Here is a 14358-nt window from a genome sequence, read left to right as displayed (position 1 = left end):
ATGGATGACATTAGGAAGTAGAAGCAGACACAGTCTGGTCAATGGCACTTTATACAGTTTTGTCTGGGCTAATACCACCCTGCTCATTAATTCAAACTTGATCTACAGATCATAAGCCTCAGAAATTTTAGGCTGATCCTAAGAATGTCAATATTACATGAAGATAAGACTTTTGGAATTGAAATCATAGGATCTCAAATCTCCCTACTACTAGCTGCATGGCACTGTGCTGACCAGAGTGCTAACTATTGTTGATGAACTTAGTCACAAAGCTATTTTCAACCCAATGGGATATTTAATCACTTCCTTATTTTGGCAGCATTAAAAACCTATCCAGTGTTTCAGGTAACAGCTGTGAGGTAAACTAAAGTCTTATGGATTCTATAAAAAAAAAAAAAAAAAGGAAGGAAAATGCATAGTAAGAAACAGGAGCATAATATAAAAAGAACTGAAGGCTGACCTGCTTTGACACTTTTGAGTATCATCAGAAATTGGCTCACTGTCTCCAATGCCGAGGAGAGGCTTTCTCCCTGCCTAAAGGGTGTTGGCATTATAGCTCTGCTCCTAGACACTCAGCAGTCTCCAGATGTGATCTGGAAGGAGAAGAGTGTCTAGGTCTTGGCTGAGATTAAGTGCTATTAAACCTCTGCATACATGCTTTATTGTAATAAATGCAATAGCAACCTTTTATTATGATCCGATGCAGTATAGTGACTCATGTTTTTTGTGAGTAACATTTATTAAAAAATTGAATTTTGTTCTCTGCTCCCTCCTGCTCTGTTCTAGTTGCAGCACACAACCAAGAACGCCCTACGGCAGCTGTGACACCCATCCAGGTACAGAATGCCACCTGCCTGGGCCCTGCATCAGTGGGCCTGCCCCATCATCCCTTGGCCTCCCAACAACCTCAGCCTCCAATGGCAGGCCCTGCTGCCCATGTTTCTGCCGTCAGCATCAGTAGGGCCAGTGTGCCCCTGGCCTGTGCAGCAGCTGCTTCACTGACCTCCCCAAGTAGCACCACTGCCTCTCTGGAGACTGAGTCCAGTGGCAGGACAGTGACCATTCTCCCTGGACTTCCCACATCTCCTGACAGTACTTCATCAGCTTGTGGAAACAGTTCAGCCACCAAACCAGACAAAGATAGTAAGGTAAGGCCAACTTCCTGTTTCTCTCCTTACCTTGTGCCTCTTGTGGTTTGCATCTGTTGAGTTGGCCCCCAACTCATGGTGACCCCATACATGATGGACTGAATCACTGAGCCATCCTCATGATCAGTTGTGGATCTGACCTTTATGATCCGTACAGGTTTTCTTTCCTTTCTTTTTTGAGCATTTTTTTGTGGTTTAGGTGGAAGTTTACAAAGCAAATTAGTTTCCAATTCAACAATTTTATATACATTTTCTTTTGTGACTTTAAATGCAATTCCCCCTTCCCTCTGGGTTCCGCATTTCTATTCACCCATCTTTCCTGCCCCTTCCTGTCTTCTGACCTCTGTTTTTGGCCAAGTGTTGCCCTTTTGGTCTCATGTCGTTGATTGTTCTAAAGAACATGGTCCTCATGGTATACTGTTTTCACTGGCAGATTTTCAAAAGCAGATTACCAGGTCTTTCTTCCTACCCTTTGTCTAGAAGCTGCACTGAAACCTGTTTAGCATCATAGCAACATGCCAGCCTCCACTGACAGACAGGTAGTAGCTGTGCATGTGGTGCACTGGCTGGGAATTGGACCCAGCTATCTCATAGGGAGAGTTCTACCACTGAAACACCAGTGCTTGCTTATGGTTCGTGTTGTGTCTTACAGTTTTGCTAATGAAGACTCCTTGTTCAACAATCTTTTTTGCCTTCCAGGCAAGTCAGTGTGTCAGGTTCTAGGAATATGATTGTCAATATACTTATACCACCCTGGCCTTTTACCTAGCTCTCAATTTAAATACACAGATTGCCAGGATCTGTGTTGGATGTTAGGGGAACCACAGAAATGGTCACTTCCCTTCAGACAGATTATAATCTGGTGGAGGAGTTTATTTTCCCTTTTACTCAATTCTTTCATCATTTTGCTGTCCTTAATACTTCCTATTCAAGTCAGTTTTCTTTTCTATCCACAGTTCTATAAAAAAAATTTAATATGTGAGGGGGTTGAAACTGTTGAACAGAAGTATTATTTGTAGGTGTGTTTTAGCTACAGTATATTTGACAATAATCAGCATGGATTCTTGAGAGAATGTTATTCTCTTGACTTGAAATACAGAGAAAAATTATTTTCTAAATCTAGAGATTTTTTAAAAAATTCTCACTTTGGGCTAAATTTTAAAGAAAATATAAAGGGAAAACTGAAAGACTAACTTGTGGTTGGGTTTGGGGACAGGTAGTAAGAGACAAGGTAAATTGATAGTGATTAAATGTAAGGGGAGATGGAAGAGATAATAACAAGGTCTGGATACTTGTATCACAATCATGAATTTTTTCACAATATTTCATTTATTTCCCCTAAAGCTATAGCCCAGTTCTGGGAAGCTCTAGGTAATCATAAACTCTTAGCCACCTGGTTGAGTGGTAATATATGTGGCTCTATTGAAATGGTTAGATAAGCCTGTAAACGGGAGTTTATAAGGAAATAAACTTTACAGCCCCCTAAAAAGTTAATATTTAATTGCTGGAGTAACATGAGAGTTTTTGAAAAACATTGGTATCTGTTCAGTGTTTATAATTAACTACATTAAGGTTGTACCAAAATTGGCAATTTCATCTTTATTAATATCTTTAAAAGAATGGTTTTTATCATTTGGATTCTAAAGTTTGAGGACGGTAGGTCTCAGGGCGTTCGTTACTGATGAGAACAGGGACTCCTCAGTCCCTGCCTTCCTCGCAGTGCAGAGTTTATTCAATTCCTGCACCAAAAGATATCCAGACCCCAATCCCTGCAACCTGTGAATATGTTACTTTCCATAGTAAAGGAGAGAGAGTTCTGGTTGTTCGATGCCTAAGGCAATTGACTGCTAACCAGAATATTGGAGGTTCAAACCCACCAGCAACGGAAGGAAGATGGAACAATCTACTTCCATAAAGATTTACTGCCTTGGGAACCCAATGGGAGTCACTATGAGTCAGAATCAACTGGATGGCAGTGAGTTTTTTACAGTAAAGGAGAAGCCCTGGTAGCACAGTTGTTAAAGTACTCAGCTGCTAACCAAAAGGTCAGCAGTTCAAACCCACCAGCCACTGCATGGGAGAAAGTTGTGACAGTCTGTTTCTATAAAGATTACAGCCTTGGAAAGCCAATTGGGCTTTTCTACTCTGTCCTGTTGTTAGATGCCATTGAGTCAGTTTCAACTCACAGTGACCCTAGGTACAACAGAACAAAACCCTGCTTGATCCTGCACCATCCTCACAATCCTTGCTATGCTTGAGCCCATTGCTGCAGCTACTGTGTCAATCCATCTCATTGAGGGTCTTCCCCTTTTTCACTGACCCTCTACTTTACCAAGCATGATATTCTTCTCCAGGGACCGATCCCTCCTGATAACATGACTAACATACAAAGGATGAAATCTGGCCATTCTCACTTCTAAGGAGCATTCCAGCTGTACTTATTCCAAGACAGATTTGTTCATCCTGGCAGTCCAGGGTACATTCAGTATTCTTTGCCAAGAACACAATTCAAGTGCATCAATTCTTCTCCTGTCTTCCTTATTCATTGTCCAGCTTTCACATGCATATGAGGCTATTGAAAAGACCACGGCTTGGGTCAGGCTCACCTTAGTCTTCAAAGTGACATCTTTGCTCGTAAACATTTTAAACAGGTCTTTTGCAGCATGAATTGGAATCCACTTGAGAGCAGTGGGTCTTTAGCAACAGAGACTTTGCAGATGTGATTAAATTAAGGATCTTGAGATGGGAAGATCATCTTGGATTATCTGTGTGGACCCATTGTACTCACAAGGGTCCTCTTAAAGGAGAAGCAGGAGTCAGAGAAGGTTATGTAATGTTGAAATCAGAGGTTAGAGTGATGCATGGAAGGAACCATGAGCCAAGGAGTACTGGTGGCTTCTAGAAATTGGAAAGGGCAAGGAAACCAAATCTTCCCATGACCCTCCAGAAGGAATACAGCTCTGCTAATAGCTGTTAGGGTTTGATTTTACCCTTAAATTTGTGGCAATTTGTTGCAGCAGAGACAGGAAACTGATATGGGACCTTAAGAGTCATCCTTTTGAGCACCGATCTCTGACAAATGACCACTGACCTCGGCGTGGACACCCCAGTGACTTCAAGTGCCATAACGCTAGTTATCCATACCATATTCATATTCAGATAGCTCTAACTCTGGAAGTTTATTGAGCACACATCTGTCTCTCTGTACCTTCTTATCCTTATTCTTTATTTTGGGGAGCCACATAGAAAATGCCAATCAGTTTTTTTATGTGATGCCTCTTGAAGTATTTGTAGGATTACCCCTTGCATCTTCTTGTTTAAAGGCTACACACTTGATTTTTTTTTAACCTACTTCACTTGTCACAGATTTTTAATTTTCCTTTCCTAAATCTACTACCTCTTTTAATGTGCCAAGTCTATTGAAGAGAGTTTTCTTGGTTGATGTAAATTCAGTGATTGCATGACTGTAGTCACTCAGTCATGAATCCTTATGACTAAAGGGTCATTTGGCCCACAATTCTCTACCTCTACAAGGTATCATGGGAGAACTTGTCAGATATCATATTGAAATGTCTTCCACATCCTCCATCCAAATAGTCCCCTAAGTTACCCCATCCTTTCCACTGTTACTTATTCTTAGCAGGCATCTCCTGGAGGAGCTCCTGCTCAGAATCTCATTTTCTTTCCTAAGTGCTCATAAAACTTTCATTTAACACTCTCTCTAGAGCCTCTATTTTAGAATTTTCCAGACAATCTGCAAAGTTCATTGCTGTCTTCTTTTTGAACATTGGGAATACATGTGCCCGCCTTTGGCTTGAGTGGACCCTGATCCTGCATTCATTAGGATCTCCCAAAGATTATTGGTTGCATTTTTAAAAAAAACAACTTACTGAGGTGAAATTTATATAACATAAAGGTAACCATTTTAAAATGAACAATTCAGTGGCATGTAGTACATCCACAATGCTATGCAACCACCAGTTCTGTCTAATTCCAAAACATTTCCGTCTTTTGATTGCATTTTGACAGTTAATTCTCTCTGTATCCTGCGGTGAAATGAGCCTGTCCAGAGTAGTCATTTGAGCCCTATATTTCAGTCTCTTCACCCATTTTCCTCTCAAGATCCTCACATCTGCAAATATCAAAGTTTGTTCTTCCCTTCTAGTCTGAAGATTATTCTTGCCTTTCTTCTTAACCACCCATCCACCCCAAACAGCAAGTCTGTCTTTCTTGTTCTTCTTGTTTCAAACATAACTTTAAAACAACCCTTTTTTGTCTTTAGCATTTTTACAAGTTTAAGCTCATTCTGATCTTTAACCTTCTCGAACTGTCATCAGCCATGTTATGTTCTTAGTTATGGGCCCTTCTCATGATCTTTTTCTACATGTTCTTTAAAAATTTGAGCCCATTAGGCTGCTCCGTGGGGGATTACTTCAGTGCCTTTAGATGTCTCCACATTTTCATCTCCTGGAATAATTTGCAATTGTGTGGTTAGAATTTCACTTTCATTGCCCTCCCATTCCTCTTGAAACTTCTTTGCTTCTGAATCTTAGATCATGCACATATTTTCTTTGAACTTTTAAGATCAGTCCTTTCAAAGCACTCAAGTTCAAATCTGACTATAGTCAACTTCTCTTTGGGTGTTTTCTTCCAAGTTCTTAATATTTCTGATTTACCAGCCAGACCTCTCCACGTCCTGTCTGGTCTCTACTTTCCCCCAGTTGATTAGAATTAGATCAACTCTCACAGTTTGCTTAACTATCTATGAGATGAAATTATCAGCAAGTCAAGGGAAAATGTATCAGAGATTCTAGTCTTGAGCTGAGACTTGCAGCAAATACCTAGGTAGTTGACAATGCCCTGATTATTTCTGTCTTCCCTCCCCGTTTTGTGATCAGCAACATTGATTTGCTGTAACTCACCAAACTATACCTCATATATGTCCCAGTGATTGCATGTCTGTTGCCCCTGGTGTTCCGCCTTGGAAGCATATGACATTTTGACACATGCACAGGACTGTTGCAGCAGCTCTCCCAACTGGGCTATTCCTTTTGAACAATATTTTAATTTAAAGTCCTTTCCAGAGGCTGGTTTCATCCCTGTATTAAAATCTCTAGGTAAGTTTGGTATTAGCCCTCTGTGCTTTGATAAATAGGCATGTGAGACTCACTATTGTATATTTCAGAATATCATCTCAGTTATTTCTTGTTTGAAATACTGGGCCTTTCTATAACTGTTACACTCTTCTTTCTTTGCAATCACTGATATCTTCCATAGTTACCAGTTTAACAACTTTATCTAGACATCTTTTAACTTCATACTCAATTCAGAGGCTTCATTATTTGACCATCTAGTCTCCAGATAAACATGTGTTTTGAATCCTTATGAAATACTCATATATTTTTTTCATATATGATTATATAATATTTTTATTGTGTTTTATTTTTATAAAATATAATTATATTTATTTAGAAGTTATAGAAAATTCAGAAATGTAAACAAAAAACATAAGAATGACTCAAGATTTTAAAAAAATACACTATTAATACTATGATGTGTATGTTTTTCTCCCTATATGCTAAAATGTTATTTTGTTTTATATGTTATTTTGGTATATTAGCTTTCATCCAAAAAACCCTATCTTTTTCTTCAGTACCAATTATGTAATTGACTGTTCTCATATTCTAAGTCATAACCCTCACTTCAAAAAAAGAAACCACTTCTTGTGTCCCTCTCTGCCCAAATGCTTCCATTTGCTACCCATAGCTACAGAGCCTCTAGAGATATTTTGTGAATTTCCCTGGCACTCCCATTTATTCCCATGCAAATCCACATGAGGGAGTGTTGGTTGGCACACTTTGTACCATATCCTGACTATGTTACCCAAAGATAGCTTTCTTACCAGTGGACCTCAGAAGGTCAACATTCAGTGCAACAAGTCCCCATCCCAAAATTCCAACTAACTATCTCCCTTGAGGAGCCATCCACAGGTTTTCTTCAGTTAGCTAATATATGGGGACTTTTGTTATTATTCTTAGATTTCTTAAAGCAGAGGATCCCATTCAGTTTTTAAATGCCCATTTTCTCCTATTCTGAGCACTCATCCTGAAGTCTCTGCTGTTATTAAATGCCATTGAGTCAATTCTGACTCATAGTGAGCCCATCTGACAGAGTAGAATTGTCCTATAAGGTTTTCTTGGCTATAATGTTTATGGAAGCATATCACCAGATCTTTCTCCCCTTGGAGCCATTGAGTGGGTTCAAAATGTCAACCTTTTGGTTAGCAGCCAAGCTCTTAACCATTCCGCTACTAGGGCTCCTTCCTGAAGTCCCTGTTTGCAGTGTAATAAATTACATGGTATGGCTTTTCTAGCCATACTCTTTGTAACTCCCACTGGATTACTGGGTGGGACCATGCAATTTAAACTCCTGATTGTTAAAGTCATCCACCTGGGATATTTCTGTTGGAGCAGCATGAAGTAATCTTCTGGGAAAGTTTGCTCTCTCTCAGGTGTGTAGAACTCTGATGTTGGGATTGGTTGGTTTTGGCACTCTGCCCGACTCAAAATAAGCCCTCCTACAGCCAGAAGGAATCTCACTGCTGGCTGAGAGAGACACTAGCTAAGAGAGATACCTGGCTGAGAGACAGCAACAGTGGAACCAAAAGTCATGGGACAGAGCGGCAGGCTTACCTGGTCCACAGAGGCAGAGGCCAGGCCGAGAGGCCAAGGGCCAGAAAGATGTGTCTAAGGGCACAGCAGAGGGGAGACTGTTCTGATCAAGGAACTGTATCCTGAGCACATTCCTAAACTTGAATTGTAGTCTGTTGCTTCCCTGATAACCCCATAATCTGTGAGTTCTGTGTGGCCGCTGCAGCAAATTATCAAACCCAGCAAAGAAGTGGTGGGTGCCGTGAGGGGGAAGGTTGGTGTCAACATTAGTAAGAGAGCTGGAGAGTGGCAGTATGTCTGGCCTCATAGGAATTAGTCTTGGGCAGGTGATGGTGATTTGATCATCTTCGTATGTGTAGAGGAGGTCAAAAGATGCCACCTCCCTGCCCCTTTAGCATCCAGTTTTAAATGCCCATTTTCTCCTATTCTGAACACTCATCCTGAAGTCCCTGTTGTTGTTGTTGTTGTTGTTGTTAGATGCCATCGAGTCAATCTTGACTCATAGTGAGCCTATCTGACAGAATTGTCCCATAGGGTTTTCTTGGCTGTAATGTTTATGGAAGCATATCACCAGATCTTTCACCCCTGGAGACATTGAGTGGGTTCAAAATGGCAGTCTTTTGATTAGCAGCCAAGCTCTTAACCATTCTGCCACCAGGGCTCCTTCCTGAAATCCCTACAGATGAATTTTTTTTTTCCCCACACGATGACTCTCCTTCCTCCCAGTTCTTATTTTGCTATCAGAAACAAGATACTCTGTGTGGTTCACCATTTAATTTTCTTAAGGAAAAGCCCACCCTCCCTGTTGAGTAGTCACAGTCATTGTTCCTCCCTTGTGGGCAGCTAGGCTCCAGACCACAACTTGACAGTGCAGATTTGGCACTCAGAGTTCAGTCCTGAACAATCTTTGTTCTCTACAGCCATTGCATAGAAGTGTCTCCTCTTGTTCCCATAAGTGAATGTCCTTCTAGAGATGTTGCTTGTGTTGCACTGAAGAGAACAGCATGGGCTTGGGTGCTTGTTTCAAATCCCACTTCTTCTAACTGCTAGCTATGTGAACCTAGGCAAACTTAGAGGGGGTTACATAATAGAGATAATATTGATACTATCTCAACAAGTTGGTGTGGGGAATAAATACGGAGATCAGGGTAAAAGCATTTATCAAGGTTCTGGAGCCCAGTTTGTAACCATTTCTCTAGAACACTCTTCCTGATTTTCATATGGCTCTTCCCTCCCTCCATGCATTTCCTTAAAGAAAGCCTTTTCTGACCCAGTGTCTCAGATGGCACCTTGGTCATTCTCTTTGTCCCTGTTGTTGTTAGATGTCGTTGAGTCGGCTCCTACTCATAGCAACCTTATGTACAACAGAACAAAACATTGCCTGTTCCTGTGCCATCCTCACTCCTTGCTATGCTTGAGCCCATCGTCATAGCCACTGTGTCAGTCAGTCTTATTGAGGGTCTTCCCCTTTCTTGCCAACACTCTACTTTATCAAGCATGATATCCTTCTCCAGGGAATGGTTTGTCCCTTCTGACAACATGACCAAAGTAGGTGAGACAAAGTCTGGCCATTCTTGCTTCCAAGGAGTATTTGGGCTGCACTTCTGCAAGGACAGATCTGTTCATTCTTCTGGCAGTACAGTGTATTTTCAGTGTTCTTTGCCAACACCATAATTCAGATGGATCAGTTTTTCTGTGGGCTTCCTTATTCATTGTCCAGCTTTCACATGCATATGAGGCTATTGAAAATACCATGGTTTGGGTCAGACACACCTTAGTCTTCAAAGTGATATTTTTCTCCTCAACACCTTAAAGGTCTTTTGTAGCAGATTTGCCCAGTGCAGTAAATTGGCTGACAACTTAACTGCTGTTGTCATGGGTGTTGGTTGTGGATCGAGATAAAATGGAGTCCCTGATAACTTAAATCTTTTCTCTGTTTATCATGAGGCTCCTTATTGGTCCAGTTGTAAGGATTTTTGTTTTCTTTATGTTGAGATGTAATCCATACTGAAAACTGCAGTCTTTTTGTTGTTGTTGTACTGTTAGCAAGTAGTGCGATCCCTTTGGTAGGCCACAAGCACTTTGTGTGTGTGTGTGTGTGTGTGTGTGTGTGTGTGTGTGAGTGTGAGAGAGATTTGGGTGAAAATTTACAGAGCAAATTCATTTTCCATACAGCAGTTTATACACATTTTGTCTCATGACATTGACTGCAATTTCCCACAATGTAACAGCTCTCTTGCCACTTCCTCCCTGTTGTTACCTCTTCCCTGTATCCTTCCCTCCCATGCACTCCTGCCCCCTGAATTGTGTCCGTGTGCAAACATTGCCCTTCTGTTCTCCCATGATTTATTGCTCCAAGGAGTGTATCCACCTGATGCCTGCTGTTGTTTGGCTGGAAGCCATAGGAGTGAGTTCAATTCCAGACCTGAAGGGTGGCTAGGGACCATAATCTCAGGGGTCTTACCAGGCTCTATCAGACCAGCAAATCGTTTTTCTTTCTTTCTTTCTTTCTTTTTTTCCAAGTGATTTTGAGTTTTGTTCCACATTGTTCTCCCACTCTATCCAGGATCTCCTACATAGATCCTCCTCCGAGTGGTTGACAGTGGTAGCTGAGCACCATCTAGTTCTTCTGGTCTCGTAGTCGTGCAGGCTGAGGATTGCATGCTGTTTCATTCCCTTGGACTAATTGTTTCCATGTGTCTTTGGTTTTCTTCATTCTTCTTTGCTATGGATGAGGAGAGACCCATCATTGCATCTAGATGGCTGCTTGCGAGCTTTTAAGATCCCAATTGCAACTCACCAAAGTAGGATGTAGAACGATGTTTTTGTGTAGTATGTTATACCAATTGAGCTTAATGTCCGCTGTAACCAAGGTCCTGAGCCCACAGATCCAGCTACTCACTCCCTCCAGGTAGCTGGCTGTAGTCAAGAAGCCCACCACAACCTTGCCTATTCTGGTTACCTAGTCCTACTCTGACAAGAATATACCACAAATAGGATGACTTTAACAAACAGGAGTTTATTCTCTTATAGTTGGGAGGCTTTAAGTCCAAGTTCAAAGTGCCAGGCTCTAGGGGCTGTGTGAAAGCCCCTTGACCTTGGGCATCCGCTCTGCCTCTTGCTCCTGGCCCACTGAAGCTAGAGACATCTCTTCACTCAGGCAGCTACTGGCTGCTGAGGCTAACAAGCCCAAGGCTGACAAGTAAAAAGACACAGTCCTGATGTTACCAAACCACACACAGCAGACCATTAACTCAAGTCCATTGTAAGTCCCAAGGTTGGCAGAGCATGGCAGGCTGCTGAACAATGACACAGCCACATGCAGGGTCAAAGCGTGCCATAAGCTGAAGACTATTCCCAAAGCTGTTTCTTATATACAGGAAGTGGACCACATACCCAAAGCAGCTACTCAGCTGCCCCAATAGATTCCCCCATGGAGTTGATTACCAGTCTCACTATGGGCATAACTACATTCAGCTGCCCAGCCACTCATCCAGGCCCAGCCAAGTTGACACACAAACATAACAACCACATTGCCCCTTGTTAGCTGTACTGTATTCCTGGACATTCTTATGTGCTATACATACAAATATGCATCTAGAAACGTTGTCTGCTAACCCTATACATGGTCCTGGGCATGCTCCCCCCTGCCTAGACATACTTGATTGTTCAGCCTGTCCACCCATCTGTCCACCTATAGATCAATGTTTTCCATCACTAACAATGCAGTACTGAACATGCAAAAGGGTTCATCTTCATTAAGACTGCAGTCTTTGATCTTCATGAGTAAGTGCTTCAAGTCATCTTCACTTTCAGCAAGCAAAATTGTGTCATCTGCATATTGCAGGTTCTTAATGAGTCTTTCTCCAATCCTGATGCTGCATTCTTCTTCATATAGTTTAGCTTCTTGGATTATTTGTTCAATATACAGATTGAATAAGTAAGGGTATTCCATCAATTCCTGGAATCTTGTTTTTTGGCAATTCCTTCAGTGCATCCTGCACTTCTTCCTTTAGTACCATCGGCTCTTGATCATGTGCTACCTCCTGAAATGGTTGAACGTCAACCAGTTTCTTTTGGTATAGTGACTCTCTGTATTCCTTCCATCTCCTTGTGATGGTTCCTGCATAGTTCAATATTTTACCCATTGAATCCTTCAGTATTGCAGCTTGAGACTTGAATTTTTTGTTCATTTCTTTCAGGTTGAGAAATTCTGAGCATGTTATTCCCTCGGTTTTCTAACTCCAGGTCTTTGCACATTTTATTGTAATACTTTAATTTGTCTTCTTGACCCACCCTTTGAAGTGTTCTGTTCTCTTTGATTTCATTATTTCTTCCATTCACTTTGGCTACTTTCTGTTCAAGAGCAAGTTTCAGAGTCGGTTCTGACATACATTTTGGCCTTCTCTTCCTTTCCTGTCTTTTTAACAATCTTTTTCTTTCTTCATGTATGATGTTCTTAATGTCATCTCACAACTCATCTGGTCTTCATGCATTGGTGTTCAGTGCATCAAATCTGTTCTTTAGATGGTCTCTAAATTTGGGTGGAATATAATCAAGGTCATATTTTGGCTCTTGTGGATTTGTTTTCATTTGCTTCAGCATCAACTTGACCTTGCATAGGAGCAATTGGTGGTCTGTTCCATAGTCAGCTCCTGGCCTTATTCTGACTGATATTGAGCTTCTCCTTCATCTCTTTTCACAGATGTAGTCAATTTGATTCCTGTGTGTTCTATCTGGCAAGGTCCGTGTATAGTCACCATTTATATTGTTGCAAAAAGTATTTACAATGAATAAATTGTTAGTTTTGCAGAATGCTACCATGCTGTCTCTGGCATCATTTCTATCATCGAGGCCATATTTTGCAACTACTGATGCTACTTCTTTGTTTCCAGCTTTTTGTCCTTACTCTGCTTTAATTTTCCCAGAACAGATTTTACAGCCTCATTTGTATCTCTGCTAAAGAATGTGAACTTCTTCTTATCTTGTTCACTATTGTACTCCTGGAGCTAGCACATTGCTGCGGTCATATTAGACATTCAGTACATATTTGTTGAAGGAATGAGTGATTATTAGACAATCACATGAATTATGTTTTTCAGGTTCTTTACCTAAGAATGATTGATTATTGGGGACCAGATGGTGTAGATTATTGATGACCTGTGACCCAGGAAGACTATTTATCTTTTGCCAATTTCTCTACACATCTGAAGTCAAAGACAGAAATAAAGAGAAAGTCTTAGTGCATAGAATGTTATTAATTGTGAATTGCTCAATAAAATGTGTTTTGACTTGAGAAGAAGCTCCAACTTGAGTTTCCCATATTTTGCCTGTCCTGTGTTATATGTCTAGAAAAAAGTTATTAAATCGATGTTCAGGCAGTACTTTTATATGAAAAAATTACTCTTTCTGGTTACCATTTTCTTACTCAAATAGTTCTTTTTTATATGATATTTTGCTTTAAATCATTAAAATATTTAAAATTATGTCTGTAAAAATATTGTTTCATCTACAAATAACTTCTTGAAAAACCTATAGGAGGTGAATTATCAAGGTTTATGTTGAAAGATGTGCCCCTTTACGTGCTACCATTATATTTTGAAAATTGTTTTGCTGAGAAGTAGTCTGTTAATTCAGTTGTAGTTTTCATTTCTGCTGTTCAATTTAGAAAAAGCAAAGGTGCCCTTAGATGGTAAGTGTCTACGCTTGCAAAATTACCTCTCTCAAGTGGCACATTGTTCAGATAACATAGAAAACATCAGAATATGAAATGAAAAGCACAACTCCTTGGGAAAAGGACAGCATCTTTTCTGTGTGAACTGCATTCCCACCCCCACCCCTGTCTCCTGCCTTGGTGCCTAATCCTCTGCCTTGTGCTCTGTGGGAGTCAGCATAGGTTGATGATGATAACACATCCCTTAGAAGCCATTAAAGCAAGCTGTATTTAATGTGTTTAATCATTTTAGATGAACCAAGTCATCCTTCTTCTTAATCACTTTAGAGGCTGTTCCCTGAGCACCATCCAGTTAGCTGGTATTTTTCTGAGGGCCCAGAACTGAGCTTTTAAGAAATATATTTAGCTGTGGCTTGCTGGGATCATAATTTATCAACGGACTTGATGCTTTCGGTGAATCTGTGGGGGTTCAGGGATTAGACTGTACGTTCTTAAATCATGGCAGGAATAGCTGAACGTTGCAGCTGGCTGCTACCATAAAAGTATAAACTGTTAGCCATTATTCTTTCCCAGCACATTTGCACCCGCTCCAGACCTCAGGCTCCTGAGAAGAAGTGTGGCAATGGCTATGGCAGGTGTTTTGTCAGATCATGTCATTGGTCATTTTGTAGAGGGAAGTCTTTTATTTCCACCATATTTGGGAAACCATAATACCACTTTTTTGTTTCCTTAGCCCTGGGACTAGCTAAATATCTTCCTCTCCTCCCACTTACCTGCTCTTCTAGTCTTTTCTGGGCCTCAACTTTAGTGCATATAGGGCTCTTCCCTAGGCAATATATATACATTCATATATATATATATATAT

At 40.7% G+C, this 14358-nt stretch overlaps 1 protein-coding gene across 1 annotated transcript in view; it reads left to right on the top strand.

The window, feature by feature from the left end:
- Positions 1-14358, top strand: part of SH3RF1 (SH3 domain containing ring finger 1) — a 255796-nt gene that overhangs the window by 227527 nt on the left and 13911 nt on the right. Inside the window, exon 9 of the mRNA XM_007952897.2 lies at positions 787-1148. Coding sequence (XP_007951088.1) covers positions 787-1148 — 362 coding nt within the window. The remainder of the gene's footprint in view (positions 1-786; positions 1149-14358) is intronic.

The sequence above is a fragment of the Orycteropus afer genome, unplaced genomic scaffold, assembly GCF_000298275.1.
Source record: "Orycteropus afer afer isolate SDZICR_OR568_19922 unplaced genomic scaffold, OryAfe1.0 scaffold00364, whole genome shotgun sequence".
Taxonomy (NCBI): domain Eukaryota; kingdom Metazoa; phylum Chordata; class Mammalia; order Tubulidentata; family Orycteropodidae; genus Orycteropus; species Orycteropus afer.
The sequence above is the reverse complement of the archived record's forward strand: the minus strand, read 5'-3'. Positions and strand labels throughout refer to the sequence as shown.